At 30.0% G+C, this 23,204-nt stretch overlaps 1 protein-coding gene across 50 annotated transcripts in view; it reads left to right on the top strand.

Moving 5' to 3' along the window:
* Positions 1-23,204, top strand: part of RIMS2 (regulating synaptic membrane exocytosis 2) — a 592,512-nt gene that overhangs the window by 395,382 nt on the left and 173,926 nt on the right. For 14 of the 50 annotated variants that reach the window (XM_019750613.2, XM_019750619.2, XM_019750625.2 and 11 more), the window contains 2 exons: positions 198-377; positions 1,287-1,396. In XM_019750613.2, coding sequence (XP_019606172.2) covers positions 198-377; positions 1,287-1,396 — 290 coding nt within the window. Of the gene's footprint in view, positions 1-197; positions 378-1,286; positions 1,397-2,186; positions 2,220-12,722; positions 12,813-21,277; positions 21,311-23,204 lie in introns of all 50 variants that reach the window. The other 36 variants (XM_074316891.1, XM_019750612.2, XM_074316870.1 and 33 more) reach the window with 12 other exon arrangements.

Genomic DNA, 23,204 nt, shown 5'->3' with positions numbered 1-23,204 from the left:
GCTATGAATGGTAGATTTTGGTTCCTTAAAAATTCTTAAAGTTTAATGAAAATTTACTCAGAATATGTTGCTGAAGAGACATTTTTCTTTACATAATTTTAAACAATTACCTTTTTCAAAATCAGTTTGATGCATCATAACCAAATAGCAGAAGGGCACTAAAGATCAACTGAGCTGCTTTTTGACTAACGTTTCAGGGTGTGTGAAGCAGCAGATAGACAGCCATATCACAGATCCCGATCAGCAGAACAACGGCCTCTCCCAGAGCGGACCACCACCCGCTCCAGATCCACTGAGCGTCCTGACGCAAACCTCATGAGGTCGATGCCTTCATTAATGACGGGAAGATCTGCCCCTCCTTCACCTGCCTTATCGAGGTGAAAGATAAATCAATCAGACTAACTCCCCCTTTGCCCCACCAGCACACCATTTTATTTTCCCAGCAGCTAAACAGTCTCTCCATCATCCTTGGCTGATCACTAATAACAATCGATACTAACCCTTTCAGTGTAAGCACACTATTTATATTCAGTGAATATAATAGTGTGTGGCTACCATTGTAATTTGTTTAGTAAGTGTCCTGACTGCATTTGTTTTGTGATTTCTCATTTATCAGGAGTCCTGGGTAAATCCCCACATAATGCACCTCATAACTCTCATGTTCTTCTCCTACAGAATGAGAAATTTTTGTGTTCATTAGGCATCACTTTTGGACTAATCATCATAACGACAATAAATAAAACTAAATTTTTAGTTTCTATCAATACTAATGTAATGTATTGACTAATATCTTCTTTAGCTGAATTTTCAGTTGTTCAGGGTTTTATTTATAGTTTCATCAGCTATTTTCTAATGAAGGGATGGATATCTAATATAAGCCTGAGTAAAAATCTCTTTGGATCAAGCGAGAGAGGGTTGAGCTAAAAGTTTGATCTCTGGTAGAAAGAAATGTAAAGCATTACCTTTCATTTTTTGAGCTGCAGAATTTTCCTCTTGCTTTCATATGGATAGAATACTAATTTACATTTAATTCCATGGATTTTACTGTAGGATTTTTCTGTGCATGTATCTGTGTATGTATGCATATTACACAAAAATGTAAACATCTGTGGCTATTTAGGTAATTATTCAGATATCCATATTGTGTCCTACTTTCTTAACCTTTTAATCAGCAGCTAAACAAACCTCTTTTAAAATTGCATTTGTACAGCTATCATATGAACCAAATGTATTAAAAGTATTTAACTCATTTTATTGAAAATGCATATTAATGGTGTATCTTGTAGGTCTCATCCTCGTACTGGGTCTGTCCAAACAAGCCCATCAAGTACTCCAGTGGCAGGACGAAGGGGTCGACAACTTCCACAACTTCCACCAAAGGGAACATTGGAGAGAAGTAAGTTTTATTTCTAATCATGTCATATAGGAAATACACAAGGAAGCTAAGGTGAATCAAGATTTTTTTTTTACTAACTTTGCATTAGTTTTCTTCTTTTGTTAATTGAATGCCTTAGCTGCATTTGCTAATAGTTCAATATTACATATTTTGCATTTACCATTTGTAATATTTGGAGGTAAAATAACCTACTATTACTACTCTTGCACATTTTCCAAATTTGAATTAATGCATTTTAAAAAGTAACCTTAATGCTCTTAAATAAGCAGTTGGATGATATTTCTTTGCTACAACTAAGTTTATGTAATTGTTGATAGTTACATAAAGTTTATTAGTAACTAGCCAAATCAATTTTCACACACTGCAAAGGACTGGTTAGCTGATGCACAACAATGATGATCCTTCTCAAAACTGGAGTACCAGAAAAAGGTAATCATGACTATACAAAGAAAGATGCATGTTGTACTGATATTTTTAATACTTTCAAATTTTTGCATAAGAAGCATTATTTGCTTTACACACAAATGAACATACTCCCCAAACATCTATAAATTCTTGGATAAAGGACCTCTAAAAGCATGAGATGATAGAATATAATAATTTTTAATCATTTTTTAAATGGTCCATTTATATAGTAACTGGATGTGCTGTGCCAAAAAAAATTTTTTTAAGTCACCATTTGACTTTTTTTTAATAGATGATACATTCTGTGCCTTTGGAAATTTCTGTTGTTTTTAACCCCTGTGCTTTGGTTCCCTCTTTTGTTTTGTTTTTATTTTGTTTTTCCTAGACAATGGAGTCAAGGAGATAGAACCTTATGAAGGTCTGTACATAAAGGAGGGTTTGTTTTGTGCTGACAGCCTTTGTGGGGGGCTCTGTAAGCAAAAATAAACCCAACTGCAATCGGTGTCCCTCCATTGAATAGGCTTTTAGATACAGGAAAATTATTTTGTTTTATGATTTCTAGTAAAATATTCTATTGGTTTACTTGGAAATTATACCAAGGAATTAAATTTCTTTGATTCAATCAAGTAAAAGTGCAAAGAGTTTAACTTCTTTTAAATGACAAGATGAGATTCCCCTCTTTTTAACAAATTTAATTTGCCTTTTAAGCAGAATTCTATGTTTTGTGCAAGACTTTAACCAAAGATATCAATTGCAGTCTGTGTTTATGTCACTGAGGATGTACACCTAGTCTAGTTATAGTTGTCATCATATATTTCATTTGTATTTATGATCTTTTAATTATTAAATTTGGCTTTCTAGAAGAGAAAGTTGTTGAATTAGATAGTGTTTGTGGTCTGTATTTCCTACATCATTTTTCATGTTGTAGCAAGACTGCTTACAGTATATCAAAGATAAATACCTACAGATTTATTGTCATAGTATATTATGACTCAAGAGAAAATATTGAGTCGTGATATATGGAGTGGCATACATGTACTAGAACAATAAAAGTTTCTTTGCTAATTATAGAAGTCTGAAATGGACTTTGTGACTTTAAAGAATTGTTAACTATTTTATTTACTGAATAATCTCCAGCACATAGAATAATGCCTGGCACATTATAAGCCCTCAATAAATATTTGTTGAATGAATGCATGAAATATTTATTTAAAAACTGAAAAGCTACTTTAAATCGTGTATAAACGACCACTAAAATAATCTTGTCATTCTTTATGTATTTATGTAAAAATTCATATTCTATAACCTATTTGTAACAAATTTTCAACTGCATTGCATTTGGGCAGCAATACTTACATTGCCTTATATAACTTGGAATGAGTTTTGTTCTTGTTTGTTGTAATTGAATGATTACCCACTTCTATTTTGTGGTCCTTCCTATTTACTATGTACCATGATTTTAAACAACTCAGTGCTGTTGTGACTAATGGTCTGTTACGCTGCCTGATGAAAAGATTTCAGCAGCATTTCTACAATTCTCAGTTGCATAAGAATGGGGTATATAATTTTAAAAGTAATTTCCATTAGTTAAGTTCTGTAGTACATATGGTACTTATCTCTCAAGTTTTGTCATTTGTTGGCATATGAAGTCAGAAACATAGTTTGTCACACTGTTTTAAAAGTTCGATTTTAACATATTTTATACCAATCGTCTATTAAGATGTGAGTAGCTCCATTCTTTGTAGTGATAAATTTAGCAGAAAACTGACATAAATTGTTACTGAAAATCAGGGTTGAGGAAGTTTTTAATGGGCTTGTCCTCAAACATATTATTTACTGTTTTTCGTCCAATAGAATCTATTAAAATCCCATTTTTCTTTAGTGACCCCGATTGTGACCCTTCCATTTTTATGCATAAAAGAGAGCCGAAACCTTCCTTATGCTTTCCAGTATGAAATAAAAGGATTATTTGGTTTTTGTTTTGTTTTGCTTAAAAGTATTAATGATTTTAACAGTGTGTTTATTAATTTTTGATATGAAGACTTCAGTAGATACATGATTGTGCAAGTTTCTTTACCTTTAAAGTCGGTATATATCTTTTAGAAGCTTTCAACTTCTAACTGAAGTTAAAGGTACTTAACCCAAAATAAACTATCAACTGATGGTCTGAATCAAATTATGTTTGGATTATCTCTAAGAAGTTGTAATTGAATGGCATTATTTTGGAGTTTATTTTCTAATCCTATTCAACAGCAAAAAAATGAGCAAGTCCTAATTTAATTCCTTTTGATTTTGGTTACATTTCTGTCTGTTAATTAAATTAGTTTAAAACGTTATATATGTTGGCCTTGATGGTACTACAGCATTAGTCATCTTCTTTGAGAACCAGAGAAAATAGCAATATAATGAAAGTATAGTGTACTAAACAACTGTAAGGTATTACTAATTTTTTAAAAATTTTCCCTAATTTTTGTGTACTGGTATTTTATAAAAATAAATGATAGTTTATAATATCATTTTTGTTTCTCTAGAAAAAAGTTCTATAATATTATTTTTATAAGAATATACTAAGTTTATAGACAAGTATTTTCTATTTTCCCTGCTTTATACAGTCATCACATATTATAAATGTCTTAGGGGCCACAATTTCTCTTTTACAAATCAAAGTCATTATAAAAGGAGACAATGTGATCATTTATTACCAGTATACTTACTTGTTTCCATAGCATGTTAAAAAATTGTTAAAAATACTGTTAGTATTTTTATAATTACTACTATGTCATGAAAAATTTTAAGTCTATTGTTTCGCTTAAGAGTACAAATATACATATCTGGTCTTATCTTTTTTTTACTTTTACTTGTGCAAATACAGAAGATAATGAAGAAACTGGGCATTTGGAAGAGCAGGGGGGAGAAAAGCAGGGTGAAGAGGTCAAGGCAGGTCTGTCTGTGTGTCTAAATAATTGAGTGTTTTAGAAGAATGGCTTTTCAATTTTGCGTAAGACTTTGAGCTTTAAATTAATAAATTTACAATAAAGAACAGATTGGTTTTCAGTACTAATTTTGAAATGAATTACCTAATTTTAAATGGAGAGATATTATATAAGCTATCTCAGTAACACAGCTGAATATTTAATTTACCAATCTGAACATTTTCCTAAATCTTTAAATCAAACTAATATTATAGACAATGCCTCAGACCATAGTTTACACTTATCTTTTACCCCATCTTACCTTCAGTTCATTTATTTATTAAAAATGTTTATTGAGTACCTGCTAAAACACTGTATTTTACCATGTGTTACACTAAGTAAAGGTACACTGAAGTCCCAGCCTCTTCTCTCAAGATTTTTTATTTTGTAGAGGCAAATTACAAGTAAATAAGAGCAGAATATAAATTCCAAAATTTTAATTCTTAAAGCTTTCAGAGGCTATCATCATTTTATCCATATTTTTTTCTAAAATAAGAACAATTAACTATAGGTTCCATTTCTTCATCGCAGCTCAATATTGCTTTAATATTTATTAACCATCATAATTTGTCCCCAAAGAGTCCTCTTTCTAAATGCTTATAGAGACAACTTCATTTTGGTGTTTTTAAGTCCCTATTATATTTACATAACATAATTTTTGCCACTTTCTTTATAAAAATGTTCCTGAAAGGATGTTAAAACTTAAAATTTTATATAATCAGTAAATATATTTATATACTTCTTTTATCTAATTTTCAGTATTTTTATTTGAAATTCAGAATTGAATCCTAATTTTATCTAAGCTGTCAGCTTTAAATTTTTTTTTAAAATTTCTTTGAACAGTACAAGATAACTTTAGATCTAATTTTATCATGTTTGACTCATCATCAATTTTTATTCATGAGTAGTGGAGTGTACTTATGTGCCTTATATTCTCTCTTTTACCATTGTGTGAAAACAGTCACATTATGTAACTTGTGCATGAGATATATTTTCATGGATGCATTCTTTCAGTGTTGTTTGTAGTTTAAGGCAAAAGATTTCTTAAGCTGAAGTTGCTAATTACGAGTAACTATTTTTAATGTCATACAGATGAGAAAAATCATGAAAGTACATCTGATAGTGAAAACAAAGGCAAGTTAAATGCATATTTATAGAAATATATAACTATACTGTTCTGGATTTCTAGGATACTAACTACGAGAATGTCACATACCTTCCATTTTCCTATCATGATATAGGAATATCATTTTTATGTTATTTATTTTTTTGTGTTGCTGTATGAATGAATTTTATTTTAATTTAGCTGTGCAGTTGTTTTCTACTGACCATTCCTATATATATCATACCAGTACTAGTCCATATGAATAGTGAAAGGCTTTCACACTGTTTATGATTAGCTTTCACAGTAAAGGCATTTTTTAGGATATTGTTAGTTTGGGGACTTCAACAGTAGTTAATATCACCCTTTAAAAAAAAATTGTCACTTTATTTTCTAATTTCTTTTTTTTAGTTACAGTTGGCATATCACCTTTTTTTAAACTTCATTAAGAAAAGAAGCCCATTTGTTTAACCAGTTTCTTGCTTATGCTTTTTATTCTCAAAATTAAGTTACGTGAATTACCTCAATTCTTAAATTAGCATAAAAACATAGCTGTAATCTTCCTAACTTTATAAATGACTTACTAGTCCTCATTTTATTTTTATTTTTATTTTTATTACTTTTCTTAGAAGCTAGGAAGGATAGTCTTTACCCTTCGGTTCGTTAATGTGAGGTGTCATATTTAGTGCATGGATTTGTTTCCCCAGTGTGTGATGTCATCTTTTGTGGTGTATGTGCTTGGTTTTTATTTGGGTTGTTAATGACATTAATAATTAATCACTATTGTCTGTTTTCAATGTTGTAAAGACAATGAGGGAGAAACACCAAGCCCACCTAATAATGGGAAAAAAGGCAAGTCTAATATAAAGTGAATAGTTCCTTTCTATATATTAGACACTCAGTATTGAAATTGTGATGTACATGAATGTGCTTTCTTAAATTAAATAAGCATAAATAGAAGTATTAGTCCCAATTTAAGTTATCCAATATTTAATGTGTCTGCTCTTTTAAAAATATACTTCTGAATATGAAATTTGTCTTTAAATTACTTATTTTATTATTGGATTCTGGTAAAATCTTAGTCTATTGAAATTTATAGCATTAAAATCAGAAGTTGTGTTTTGTTGGTCATGTTAGGGAATAAGATTCTGATGAAAATAGTAGTAGTCATCCATTTAGGAAAATACAACATAGATACTGTTCAATCCAGAAATTATTTAAAAATTTAACTATTTTAATAATATTTTAAAGCATAAAGCAGAATTTTAGAGTTGTAAAGTGAAATGAACTTAATGAGTTCAATAATGTTAAACGAACATTTATAACATTTCCAGATATTTCACAGATATTGTGTAGGTGAGTAACAGAGGATGATTGAAATTAATACTATATTTAGTTTTCTTAGAACTATTGGGGACTTAATGCTGTAACCCACCACAACTAAGTTCTTTCAAAATAGGACTGTATGTTTTGTAATAATTGATAATGAAATATAGCTACACTTATTGATTTAGAATGTCAGCATCTTAAAAGTACATAAAAAAAATCAATATTCTAAAATTTCTCTATTTCATAACAATTTGCTCTTGTTATTCAGCCACACTAAGAAATGAATAATTTTATGCTTCAGTAATATAGTTGAAATGTCCTTTAGTCTTGAATATATTCTTTCTTCCTGGTTTTCATCTTTTGTAAATAATGTCTACGATGTACATGTAAGATCTAATTAGCCCTAAAATAATTCTATAATTTTTCTTACTGTGGAGTGTTAATTATTCATTAACTCCACTCCATGTATAAAATTCTTAAAATGTGTTAGGATATTATTAATATAAAAAAGCAAAACAATATAACAAAATAAATAAAATTAAATCAAATATTATAAACTATGAGCATTCTCCATAAAACAATGAAAATTTAAATGAGCTCTCGATGTGTATTTATATATTTGTCATTGTTATCTGTTTCTTGACTCCCATGAATTTTGCTTAGCACCTATGAAAGAATATATTCATATGTACTTAAATATATGTCAGTGATCTGAAAGAGTAAATGTATCTTCTTAACTGTTCAGTCAATTATTAGGGTGCAACAAGTTTTAAGAACATTTAATGCCATTTTGCATTTATGTTCTATTAAATGTATCAAGATAGTATCTGCCTCAAATGAAGTCACTAAGTTAATGATTTTAACTAATGAAGTACTCTCAGCAGGTTTTATTGGTTTTCTGAACTCTAGTTGGCCCTGAATATTGTTAAATCTTTCACCTCCAGACTGGTCTGCTTTTTTATTATTTCCTTTGATCTTGCATGTAAAGATTCTACTGGCAATGTTTTTTGGGACTTTGGTCACTAGCGCTTATTATTAATTTATTTTTTATTATTTGCATACAAATCCTTTCCACTGTAAAACATCCCTATTATATAGACCAACCCTATGTAAGTATAGTTGGACCTAAATAGAAGGTAATGAATAAAAATTTGAAAGATGAGAACTCAGTCTATTTTACATAGGCAAACACACTCTTGTTTTTATTTAGTTTAATCTTTTGATGATCTACCTATAATTAAGATCTACCTATAATTAAGGTACCTAACATATCCTCTTGCTGTTTTCTTTGGGAGAGACAAATTTATTGTTTATTTTAGATTTCACAGTAAGGTTCATGAGTAAGTTTCCAGGGGTTAAAGGGATGTTCCTGCTTCTACTTATATATTCAGAGTTTTAAAAAAATAATAACAATAAAATAAATAAATAAATAAATAAATAAATAAATAAATAAATAACTGAATTTCAGCTGTAGCCATGTGTTAGCAATGTCAAAGTATTGGGTTGAATGGTGGTCTTACCACCATCCTCTTTTTATTTAAAATGTAAAGGGAGCGAGATAGGAGGGAAACCATCAAGTATAGTGATTTTGAATGGAAGGAAAGAACGTACTTAAAGCAGGAGAGAATTATCAGAAGTGTGACATGATCACTAGTTTTAATAAATAGGAAATCATCGTGTTAACCTGCTTGAAGCAGTTTCAGTGGCGTCAGAGCAGGCAAAAGGCCTATTAAGAGTGGATTTGAAAGAAGAAGAGAGAAATGGAGACAGTGAGGACAGACACCTTTGAAAGAGTTTGGCTGTAAAGGGAAGAAAAAAAATAAGAATCTAGAGTTGAGGGGAGAGGCCAGGAGAACAGCATACATGGCGGAAACTTTGTGTTCAGTCTTTGCCTTCTAAATTCAGATCTGCCAGTTTACTGTGTAGAGCCATCCAGCTCGGAGCCCTCTGCCTATAGTTTATGAAGATATCAATCAGTGTTCTGTGGCTTAGCTCCTGGATTTAGAATCAAGACTTTTAGATTTGGAAGGAGCCTCATAAATCTTTTAATAACACTGCTTTCCTTTACTGACAAAGGGCAGAGTTCTAGAGGACAATTAACTCCCTCTGTTCCATCTCTAGTATTGACTCCCAACCTCATGCGTTTATATACCAGGCCTCTTCAGATAAGTGGCATTCCCCATTTATTTTAGATATTAACTAATGGTTTAGTTTGATTCAACCATTATCTGCTATTTTCTAGGTTGAAAATGAGGATGGAATGATGAATAAGATATATTCCCTGCTTTGGGGGAGCTCACGAGAAAAAAACAATAATAATATATTGATAACAACAAATGAAACATAGCTGGTAAAATTATTCTATAGCATGTTATATACATGAAGTGTCTTATGATTATGATACATAGTCAGAGTCGGCTTTGTAAAGAACAGGTAAGTTTTGAGGAGGTCTGGGTAGGTTTTCAGCCCAAAATATTTCTCCCATTACTTGTTATAGTACTTTATATTCTGCTATTCTCTAGTTGCTTAATTATTTTAATAGTATAAAGCTTTAGGCTTACCAGAACAATGAAATTTAAATATTCCTGAGGGGACAGACTTGAGCTATTATTACAGATGTTTTTATGGGAAGCAAGTTAGAGCCTGTGAATAGAGAAAGTTAGATACGGGGAGAGTGATGCTGAAAAATGTGGTAGAGCACTGGGTACCTTGGAAGTAGGACAGTGGCAAACTAGGCCCAAGGACTAGCCCAAGTTTATTCTAAATAACATTACTTGTTGTATAGATATGTTCTAAGTTTACTTTTTAAAATAATTTGATACATTTAAATTGCTTAGAGCAGTACTTGTCACATAATAGTACTATATAAGTATGAGCTATCATTACTATTATTTCTTAGGAATGTCTTCCTATCTTTTTGAATTTTCAGAACACAATCTGAAAACTTTAGATTTAAAGTCAAATTAAGCCTGATTATGATCATCACCCAGAACCAAGTATTCAATACATATTTTTAGTAGTTTTTAGCAAGTTAGTACTCTTGATCAAATAACTTGTGTAAGAAACAATACCAAGGGGAAATAAATCGGATGTGATTGCAATTTAAGTTACTGCATTATGTGCTAATACAATTGTACATATTTCAGTGTGTGTGTAAAAATCAATATGAAAATACTTAGAATACTTTTCTCTAAGTCAGAGAACTGGTTAAGTCGTTAGGACTTTCAAAGTGTCTAGAGAATTCCACTGGGTGTCAATACTTGGGTCATAAGTTCAGTTTTACTCCTGATTATGACTTCTGGCAAGGCTTTTAATTTCTTTGGAACTCAGTTTCCTTTGCTCTAAGAAAGTATCCCATACGAATTTTAACACAACCTCATGTTTTGGGGAATGTGGCTGATAATGTCTGAAGTCTCAAATAGTTTTGTTTCCGATTTATTGTTTATGTTGTTATTATCCTTTATTAATTTTGTTTGCTGTTAGTGAGTCACTCACTGTTGGGATTATAGACTGAACCCTACCATACTACTACTTTAACAGTCACATTTCTAAAGATACATAACGAGACTGAAGGAAAAATATTTTGTTCCTTTGAGCCTCAATGTATAGTTGCCAACATTAATTCAAATATAGATAACTTTATAAATAAGAAAGAAAGGAAGGGAGGGAGAGAGGAAGAAGAAGGAAAACAGATTATAAAGGAACCAACAGAAATAAAGTAATTTTGATTACTCTTCGTAATGGATGCTTGCTTCTATAGGCATTCTAGGAGTTGGATACTGTTTAGGATGACAGGATGTGTACACACTTTGTTTTGCTGCCTCTCTATTCTCATGAATGCTTCTAGCATGAGGAAAGTGCCAGTTCCTGTGCCTAATTTACAAATTTGATTAATATCTGAATTGGAATGGGTATTATAGTGGCATTAATTGATACTTCTTAAATACAACATTTCCTGCCAACTTAGATGAATGACTGTTTGACCAAAATTAGTCTAAAAGCAAATCAGGGATTCTTTAAAATAACAAGGGATTTATCATATGTTTTTTCCATTTTTGGCAGTGATTTCATCTTACTAGTTATGTTTTGCTTAGCTTAATATTATTAAATGTTAGTATTTTACTACTTATGGCCAAAGGGGTGGATAAGGCGTCAGAGAGTAAAATGTACATAGATAGTAATTATCTACTTGTCTTCTAGTGTAGCTTTAGAAACGTGAATAAAAAGAAAGGCAAGTTTATACTTAAGTGTTTATGAATGCTACTGTGAGATTAAGATTAAATGGTGACCAGTAAATTTTTTTGATATGTGTCCTACAGGGCCCTACGTGATCTGTATTCCCAACACTCTTCCTTTCCATTGCCTCTTTAACCTCATTTTCTACCACTTTCCTCTTTGTTCACTCTGCTTTAGCCATAGAGACCTCCATGCTTTTCCAGAACATGTCAGAATGCTCCCACCTCAGGCCATATGCAAATACTGTTCTTCTGCTTGTAATGCTCTCTCCCCAAATAAACATATGGCTAACTCCCATACTTCCTTAACTTCTTTACTCAAATTTTCCTTCTTAGTGAGCGTTTCCATGACTGCCGTTTTGAAACTTTCATCACACTGGGCATTTTATTTCTTTCTTACTTCATGTTTGTCTTCTTAGCACTGAATCAATATCTAAGTCACAAAATATTTTTCTCATTTATCTTGTTTATAGTCTATTTTTCACACTAGACTATAAACTTAATGAGAGCATGGGTTGTTGTCTGTTTTGTTTGTTATTACATCCCCAGTTCCTAGATATCCCTAGATTACGATAGGCAATAAATATATATTTGTTGAATGAATCAATATGATACCACACTACAGATAATTCTAATAATGTTAGATAAGCCAGGTAACTCATATTCAATGATACCAAACTGTTACTAATTCTTATTGAAATCATATCTCATAGCACATAAATCTTTCTGTCCTTTAATAAAAGTACTAAATATGTAGTAAAATAAATAGCCATTTTATCTTATCATATTATTAATATCTAATTATGGATTTTCTCTTGATATGTATAACAATTCTATATTTTGATTTCACTTAGATATTTCATTTCACCGCTAAAAAACAATGCTTAACAAAATGTTTATTTCTAAAACAAATTAATATTATTTGATAGCGACTAAGGAAAAACTTAGTTGTCAAACCATTTGAATTATCATTTCGGTCATACATACTGTGGCCCCATTCATTTTATTGATAATAAATTTTGGAATTTACCGGCAGTGAGTTTTAGTGCTTTGGATTTTTGAGATCTATTTTTAAAAATTCAAATATCACATTCCTATATTTAAAACATTAATTATTTATTACTGAAAATTTATGGGAGAATTTAGGGGAAAATAATCTTATTGAGAGAGAGAGAGAGAGAGGCACCCCTGAAATATAATACTTTCAAGTTCTCATTATGAACATGATCTAATGTTTCTGAGAAGCTCTGATTATTATTATCTTTTTTTTTTATTTATACTAGAAGTTACATGGGAAGACCAACAGAAAAAGGTGAATGGTACAATAATTGATGACATACCATTGCCGAAAAAGAAACACCAATCTGAGCCAGGTTTGTCAGGGTTTGGAAAACCACTGAAAGCATGAGACGATAAGCATTGCATTTCATGCTTTTTAAATACGTGTGTGCTTGTTGTACCTCATTTTTCTCATTTTGGTGTGAACTTTATAGTGTGCAAAGCCTATTTAAATTAGAGTGGTGAACACTTTATTTCAAGATTTATTTAGAAAACTAATTCTACATATTTTGGAAATAAGAACAATTATTTTATTATTAAGATTACTTCTTTAGGAAAACAATTGAGTAATATAAGCACAAATGATCATTTGTATGTTTGGTTGTTTTAACTCAAATTAGTTTTTTAATGAAGAGGTACTTGCTTTCCTAAAACGTACTATAGAAACATCAATATATTATTTAAAGTTTGTGTTTGTAGGTCATTCCTTGTTTTTCATTGCAAATGCTATTGAGGTATTATACCATATACTGGTAATTATTTATTTACAATTTCTGAAGCTAAAAATATTGCCAACAAAAACAAGGAATGAAAGCATAGTATGTGATTTCAATAAAGAGTCTCTTCAGACTATTAATTTCACCAATGAGTTGAAATGAAATGGTTTTATTTTCCACTCTCTTTCTTCTCTTTTTTGGAGAGAAATGATTAAGTAGAAGACAAAAACTTGAACCAGGAGTAAAAGGAAGAGAAACAAAGTACAAAGATAATCAATTAACTGAATAATCAGTACTACTTTTAATCAGTAATTGAATGAGAGTACATTGAAAATTGTATTCAAAATTTTAAAATACAAATAGAGTTTTTGATAATATCTTTTAAATGGATGTGTGTCTATAGTTAGAGTGTTAATGTATTTTTATGTGCTGACTCATTTCCTGTTAGATCTCTAAAACCAATATTTTAAAATACATCAATGTATAAATTAAACTATTAACAAGTATTCATTGCTATCCTGTTGTATGCCAGGCAGTGTGGTTGACCCTGAGTTATAGGTGTGAATAAGATAGATGCAGCGATTGCCCTCATAGAGCAAGCTTACATTCTGACAAATATGCACAACTTAAACATAATTATACTGATGACTGAGTTATTACAGTTGTGATGGTGCTATTAAGGAGAATAGGGTGCTTTGAGAAAAGTGTATTGCATTACGTAAGTCTGAAGAGCAAGGACAAATGCCATAGTGCAAATGGCATAGTCTGTGAATTCTCTTTTAGTAAAACAGTTATATACTAAAATGTAATCAAAATAAATTGTATTTCATATTGGGATTTTAAATATATTCATGAAGTTGTAAAAAAAGATCTTATGTGTTTTTTCAAATCTTTGATTAAGAATCACTTAGTTCATTTGGATAGTAATGGTATATTATGATTATATGTTAGTATATTTAAGGGGATTTTAAAAAGTAAATAGTATGTATAAAATTAGTTTTATGTTATGATTTATATAACAAATACTATCACTGTGATAATCTGCCCTTCTATACTGTGTGATGTGGATTATCTTTGGTCATAAACTATTATTTATTTGTCTTTTTTGCCCTCATGTCTGATTATGTGAACATATTTGTGGCCATATATATATATGTAAATGAATTATATTGTATATTAAAATCATGAACCAATGCAATGCGGCTAAAAATATTTTAAAATCTCACAAACAAAATCTTAAAGATCTTTAAATTTGGTTAATTTGTGTATTCTTGTATGTAGCATATATTTTTTTATCGCCTAAACCCTCTAATTGAATATAAACTATGTGTTTAATAGAGGAAGATTAATGCAATTAGAGTGCCTTAATGTCATGGTTTAAAATGTTAATACATTTTTCTATTTTGGCAATTGTGCATTTTTCTATATACTAGGAAATTTCTGGATATTCAAACCCCAAATATCATGAGTAAGTATGCAATGTGCTAAGGCAGTGAATGCTATGTTAAATTTCAGTTTTCCATAAATATTTTTGTTTTTTCTAAAAAAAAGGTAGGATATGTAGAGAACATTTTTAATTATTGAAACTTTGAAGTGATAAAATGAGACGAAAATAGTAAGATATGAGGTGGGGGTAATAACATTTTAATAACATGTTTATGAGCTTGGGCTTTACAGAGACATGTTTAGAGTCATTATTTTATACCTAAGTACATCTATGATATTAATAATCTATTAACTGTCATCAGTTTTTAACACATAATTTTTATTCACTAGACCTAAGAGATTATCTTTCATTAATTGTCAAAGATTTTCATCAGAGGATTACTGTAGTAAACTTGTGGTATTAGACAACATTTGGGTGGACTTAAACCCAAACCTGAGATGAAAAGTTGGCTGTGTATCAATAGCGTACATTGTTATCTTTTAAATGAAAGTGTGTGCAAGAACAATACCTGGGAATTTTGCCATTTTTAGTATGTATACTAACAATAAAAACTATCGCTTGAAATTTTTATTTTAAATATAAGATTGTAGAACTGAAGGGCTAAGTGCCATTATATGGACTAGAAAATGAGTTAAATGCTTGTATGAGCTTTATAGGTTTTGGACTAGGTGTTTTTTTTAAAGAAAATTCTTGACATCTCTGAATTAGGCTGTCCTAAGAGGATTATCAGTAAAAGGGGTGATTTGTTTTCAGTATCTCTAACTTAATTCACAGAAGTATAGATGAAGATCACCAGGGAAAATAATATTTCTCATATTAATATCTTTGGTGTGAATGTAAAATATACACTTCTTTAAAATCAAGTGATTTTACATCACAAGTTTTATAGATAATGTTTGGAGTAAATCACTAAATGTCTTCCTCATGTGAACTGTAGATTAGATTTTGTTTAGGCTATAAAGTTAAGAAAACATTCTTAATGCAAATCAAGGATATATAGGCAGGGAAAGTCTGTTGTTCATTTTTTTCCAATGAGCAATCTGATTCTAACCTAGAATACTACGGTATATAATAATGCAGTTATTAAATTTCAATTATGTTAAACATTGCAAACAAACTTTAATCTATTGAACTTTATTATAATTATGAATTTGTGAGTTTTCTGTTCTTATAGTAATAGAAATATATCAGAAAAGAGCATATTTGTACATAAATTATTTTATCTCATATTTTCCTTAAACTCGTCCCAAAAAACGTCTGGTGAGAAAGCTAACTTCAGTTAGACTGAATGAATGTTTAGAATTGATACATTTTCTCAGTTCCTCTAAAATGAGAAACTCTTAGAATTAAATACTTCAGAATCTACTTTCAGATTAATTTAAATGATTTCCAATGTGTTTAATAATTAATTGATTATATTTATGAAAGGATTATCTGCCTTGATTTGTTATTTTCTAAGTGTAAGTTGTATTATATCTAGGAAAATCTTGAATTGACTTAACTATCCTTATTGTATTTACCCTAAAACCATGACAATGTTACTTACCTTGCTGTATCTTATCTGGAAAATACGTTTTTCTGGAAAATTGAGGGCAATGAAACATTTTCCTGGGTTACTGTATGATTGTCAGGTATTTAGAAATTGAAAATATTCGAAGTAACAAGTTATGTTTTACCACTTACTATAACACCTTGTGTGCATAAGTGCCTAGTTTTACCATTATATTATTTAGTTAATATATTGACCTTTAATTTTTTTCCAACATGGACATTTCCATGTTGTATTCTTTATGGATCTGTAATTGTGATGAAGGTAGGGATAATGTTCCTTAGTTGTACCTTTGAAATTATGCTTTGTCAAACTTATCTTAAAGAAAAAGTAAATATTCGAAGATGATTTTGTTAGTGAATTTTATACTTTAAATTTTTTTCTTGAGTTTTTTGATGTGATGGACTTTTGTTTTCTTTTATTCTTGAATACTTTGATATATCTTAAAATTAGAAACAATTATTTCAGTCTAAATCAATATTTTAAATTAGTCTTCTAATTAGATGCTAATCAAATTCATCTAGTCTGGAAAAAAGAATTAGGGTTGTTCTTGTTCAATATTAGCCAGTTGGTAATTTCTAACTATTTCTGATTTGTTGTAGAATGAATTTTTATTTTTGACAGAAAAAAAGGTGATGTAAAACAAGTAAATATTTTATACAACACAAATCAACTGATGAAATTTTGTAGTTTAATACTACTGTCACCCTAGGACGTAAATACAGCATTCTTTGTTAACAAGCATGCTTTCCTGTAAATAAGGGGAAATTCATGATTTATGCGTTTAATTGCTCACTTAAAATTAGTTCAGTTACCTCTGAACATACATTTAAGTTTATGAGGTCGAGACTGTACTTAAGTGACTGTCTTTTTTATGATAGCCTGCTATAATTTGAAAATGCATTATTTTAAATTGACTCAATACGTACTGTAAGTATACTTTTCTTCTGCATTTAAAATTGCATTTCGTATCAGACTTCAAGGATAGAATCAGCAAAACACAGCTGTGAATAAGAAAGAACACGTTTGAAAAATTAACATTTCTTGGTGAGCATTAAAAATAGTGAAATTTTTTTAGAGATTTCTCCCTTTACCTATGTTAATAGGTAGAATTTATTCTAAGAGTTCAGTAATTTTACAGTGTTGACAAAAGTATGGAGAGTAATAATTAGTTTTAAAAATAAATTCAAATCACTTGAATTGAGATATTTTTCAACAGATTTTTGTCAGTGGAGAAGTTTTAGTTTGAAATCAGCAAACTTGGAAAGCATTTTATTTTTATATTCTAGGTCTAGCCAAATCTTTATATCATTGAGACTTTTACTAAGTAGATGCTTATTTAGGCTTCATTTTGAAAGGTATCTCTCCTGTTCCCAAAGTAAACATTCTAAGACTCCTATGACCTTTAAAAAGCGTTCATAATATGATCAGCTTTTAATTATGTAGAAGTTTAAGTATACACTTAAAGTTTTGAGACCTCTCTTTCATTGTCAGGAACCTTTTAAACAAAATGCTTACGTCTATAGAACATATGTTTACTCAAGTACAATTAAATCTGATAATAGGACCAATATTGTATCTGTCATAATGTTGATAAATGAGAACATTAGGTAATCAACAAAGTTTCAAATCGATATTATACACCTTTGTTAAAAACTGCATTCATGGGTAAACAGGCCCCAGGTGTATGCCTTTTTTAATTGATGTGATTACAGATTATTGTTTTGTTTGAGCTTTAGATGTGTTTGGTTTAAATATAATAGTTAATACTATTTATATTGGCAAGGGAAAACTTTTTGATTTGTACAAAATATTACATAAAATCTGACATAATATTCATTCTCATGAACTTACTTTTTCTACCAAATACGTTAATGTAAGTGATTATTTTATGTAACTATTTATCTTCAGTAGATTTTTTATTTTAAAAACCAATACAGACAACTATATATGTATAGTACTATTTTGCTTGATTAAAAGCCCATTCTTTTTATAGTTTGTACCTTGTTCGTACCTTAAATTTAAAAATATTTGTTGAAAAATAATTTCTATTCATTATGTTTTATAAATGTCATCTATTACAGTGCAATATATGAAAATATTTTATTTCTTTTTTGTTCAAATGAGGGAATGAACTAAAAAAATACTGTACATTCTCTTTATAATTTTAAGATTCAGCCATAATTGTGACAGTATGGACACCTAAGAGACGGTATACTTTTACTATCCTTAATCACTCTTACTGGTTATTGGTTAAATGAACCATTGGAAAGAGTTCTCATTAGAACTGCCATTAACAGCACTGCAAAGTAGAATATTTGTGGCAAAGTAATGATTAAAGGAAAAGTAGGGAGATAGGAAGAGTGGAAGGGGTACTCTTAGCTTCTTAAAGGTGCACTGAAGTCTGCAATCCATTATAATATCTGTGAAATAAGAATTTATAGTTTATTACCATTTAAATAAGACATGGCTGTTTAAATGATATTTGTTTCTCTTTCAAAATGAGGCATGAGGCTGTTTTAAAACAAATCATATATAATAAAAAACAGTAACAAGGAAGACAAGAAAGCCAAAAAAAAAATTTTTAAATATGTATGGTAAAACTGTAAGTTACACATTGAGATTTTATTATTTAAATGAAAATTCTGTCTTATAATTAAAGTTAAATGATTTTTATATAATACTAGTTATGATCTATTTTTTAATGGCTCACATTCAAAGAAATGATGGAAAAATGATTTAATGGCACTTAGTAGTGAGATCATTGCCAAAATCTTTCATTTTTATCCTTATGTAATATAAATTTTGTATAATTTTCTTTAAAAATATTAAATTATTGGTGCTAAGACAAGTGTTACCATATTTCTAACAAAAGTAAAAGCATTACTGAACTATAATACTTGCATCATTTTGCCACATACTCTTTAAAAAAAATTCTAGTTAAGTACTATATAATAGATATATCCAGTTAGGTGTCACCAAAAGAAGATTCTTTGGTTTTTCCTTGTTTGACTTTTTATTTCACATGTTTTTATTGGGTCATTTAGCATCTAGTAAAACGAAAATTGACCTGGTAATCAATCAGGAGACCTATGTTCTATTTCTGGTTCTGCCACTGAACTTGTTGTGTGACCTTGGGTAAGTCACTTGAACTCTATGTGTCTCAGTTAGTCTCTATAATAAATTAATGAATGGGTTTAAGAAGAGTTTTGAATCTGTATAACATGAAAAACTTGCCGCAATGCCATTATAAAATAATCTAAGATACGGGAAAATACTAAGTAAAGAAAAAGCGTCATTTGTTTGTTTTTATGTTTTCTGCAAAAAAAATTAAGTGTTTTCTTAGAGATGGAATATACTTAAGTAGTTTTTTAATTCAATGTGTACTGATTTCTTTTTAACATGCAAGGAAACTATTTTAGCAGTATGATAAACATATATAAGGAAATTTTGCATAGAATGAATAATGCAAATATGATGCAATTCACCTTACCTACGATATTAATATACTCTGATTTTTCTGTCTTTTCTTTGAGAAATGGGTGGACTGGGAAGGGAAAAGAAAATATGGCAAATGTATGAATCCATTCAGGAGCACAGTACTTTTCTAGTGGTCAATTCTATTAGCAGTCTGGTTTGTGGTATAATTATGATGAGATTTAGTGTCTGATTTTGAATAGGTCAAAGATGTGCTTGTATAATAATCAAAATGACATTGTTAAGTTTCAAAATGGCTCATACATAACTTTTTCAATTCTCTAGAATTCATACTAGGATTTCTCTTTTTCCTAACAAAAAAGTTTGGTCATATTAGCACTTTTTTCCTAATGGCAAGATTTCATTTTCTCACTACTCAGGAAAAGAGATAAATTTGTTGTTACAGGAAAGAATGTTCTCAAGAGTTATAATTTCCATATGTCAATATTCCAAGTGTAGTTTGAGATAATAATATGTCTTTCTATAAATCATTCAAAAACTGTGATACAACCATTGCAGAAGTGAATGTGGTGTTTTCATTTATATATTTTGTGGTACCGGATTCAATGCTAAGTAGGTAATTAAAATAGGATTTTTGGTTTTGTGTTACATTGTTAACCTGTGTCAGTCATACTAATACTAACTCATATCTTTGGAAGAAATTCTTTCTTTGAATCCTGAGTTTAGCAGATATTTCCTGCTTTCAATCACTTTATAACATGTCTATTGAACTTTTCTAATGGCAATGAGGAAAGAAGTGTTTCCAAAATGTGTGCCATACCTGTCACAGCAGATGTTGGATTTGGATGGGCACATTTGATAGAAACATCATGTGGCGTCTGTAAGAACTTTCTTAATAAATAAACATTATAAGGAATGCAATCAAAGACAATTTGCCTAAATTGAAGGTTAATTTGAATTTTTAATATTTAAATAAAGCCATATATTTCAGCTACTCTCCTTATAATGAATTTTATTATTTTGTTACTCTCCATAATATTTTTATGCTAATATTTTGCTGTACTGAAGTGATTCAATGAAATATTGGCCTGATGGCCATACTTTATTTTCTTACATGCACTGAAGCTTAAAAGGAAATGTTGGAACTACTTTTATTGCTTCTTTTGAAGATGTTTCAATTAAATTATTTTCTTTAGATGATAACTGAAAAATTCTGAAAGCATTTAACACATGTTAGATGGACTCAGTGATGTCTTGAAAAACATGGTCATACAAGTAACAAGGTTTTTACTAATGATATCTTTCTTCAGCATGTTCAGGATTGGCTGTCTACAAATAATTGTAAACTTCTGAATCCTCTTTTTTTCCTATACTAACTTTATTTTTCTGATTCTGCTAACCCATGATATCTTAACCAATTCACCATCAGTTCTTCTGTATTCTTCTTCTTTTTTTTTTTTTTTTTAATATGGTGTGTATTTGATTATATTTTCCCTACCACTATGCACAGGATTCTTTCTCAAAATGATTTGGGGCCCTTTCCTTCAGTGTCACTTTTTACCTTTTGAGTACATCCACTCACACCCATCTCCTTTGTCTATGTCTGTCCATTATACGATGTGATCACAGAAGAAGTGGACACCACAAGGAGAAGACATGCAGGTCTGTCTCTTCTACTGCTTTTCTTTGTTACTTTTTCATTTATCTAACTTGTCTTAGAAAATTTTTACTCTTTTTATTTATTTCATAATTTTTCATTCTCCTCTAATATAACAAAATGTTAAACTTGCAGGTATTTTCATTTTAGGCAATTTTACATTCAACTTTTAATAGCAACTGCTGCAATTAGATGGATAAATATAAAATGATTAATTATTATATAATTTGTATGTGTATAATTTTTTCCATAACCAGGTAACTAAGTTCAGAGCATATATATATATATATATATATATATATATATATTTGCTAGATTATATTAAATTAATTATAATTTGTTTTTCAACTTATTTTAGACTTAAAACTTGTTTTCAACTGTTTTTTTACATAATTCAAAAACTTCTATTTCTATCATGGGTTCAGCAATGTACTGGACTCTGGAAAATACTAAAGAACTAATACGTGCCCTAAACAAGTTATCAATATCACCGAGGAATTAAAATATGTGGGTAACATGTTATGTTTATGTGCCAATATGTATGGCTAGCAATATGTTTCACAAAGCTATAAAGTTAAGTAAAATTATTTTAACTAGATGGCCAGAAAAGGCTTCATGGAAGAAGTAAAACATGAACATTCATTCAATGCTCATTTATTAAGCACATGCTGTGTGGGACTGTTCTAGGTGCTGGAAATAATAAAAAATACAAAATAGCCCTCTATCCTTGTGGGCTTTTTCTAGTGTGGGTCTTACAAGTAAACACAATAATATTACAGGTACTATTAGAAATCTATACATACAGAATACAATGGAATCACAAAGGAGGGTATGATTGTTTTCCACCTGAGAAGGGTTAACATTATTTCAAGAAACACTTCATAGTAAATATGACCCTTAAATTGAATGTTAAAAACTAGAAAGAGGCCTCATGTGTAGAGAGCATTTCAGGTAGAGAAAACAATATAGACAAAATGATTCAAACAAGTTTAGGCAAAAGTAGGCAGTGCAGTGTTTCTGAAGATGGTGTAGATTATTGAACATGTAAACTAAGTGAGGAACAAGAGCAGATATTTGTTTCTGGAAAGATTACTTAGAAGCTCTGTAAAAAATGTACTGGAACAATACAAGCAGAAATATCATTTACGAGGATGTTGCATCAATCAGTTAAAAGGTGATGATGGGCTGAATTATGGTATCAATGGAAGCAATTGGTACATGAGAAGTTATTTAAAGGTGTAGAATCTATAAGATTTAGTTACTGATTGAATATTATCAATGCAGGAAAAGGAATAAGATAATCTCTGGTGACGTGTTTGAATACATAGTGGTACATTTTATCAAGATAGGGAATATATGTTGAACAAGTTTTAGGGCAAAAAATAAGTTCAGATTGGGGAATGGGTTGAGTTTAAGGTTCCTTTGGGAAATTCAGGTGTAACTAATAAAGGTGATATTTATTAGAAATTGGTATCTAATATATGGATCTGGAATTCAGGAGAGAAATCTGAACTAGAAATATAGATTTGAGTATCAGCATTTAACTGGTTACATAGGAATGAATGAAATTGCCAGAATCAATGAAGAACACACAGAGTGCCAAGCATCAGAATTCTGAGACCACCAACATTTATTTACATTTAAAGAGTGTATGGGAGAACAAGAGCCAGAAAACAATGTTGGAAAGAACCATTCAAAGGCAGTAAAATATCCAGAAAAAAGCAGAATTCAAGGAAGGAAAGTGTTTTGAGGAAGGTATACTCAACAGAGAAAAATTCCATAGAAAGAATAATTCGTTGTCAAATGATAACACTAATCAATAACGATCTATGCCTGATTGGTTTCAGTGAAGTTGTGGATGGTGAAAGCCACTTTGAAGAGAAGGTAAATGAAATCTAA

Source organism: Rhinolophus sinicus, linkage group LG12 (genome assembly GCF_036562045.2).
Source record: "Rhinolophus sinicus isolate RSC01 linkage group LG12, ASM3656204v1, whole genome shotgun sequence".
Lineage (NCBI taxonomy): Eukaryota > Metazoa > Chordata > Mammalia > Chiroptera > Rhinolophidae > Rhinolophus > Rhinolophus sinicus.
Note: the sequence above shows the minus strand (reverse complement) of the source record. Positions and strands in the feature narration are given on the sequence as shown.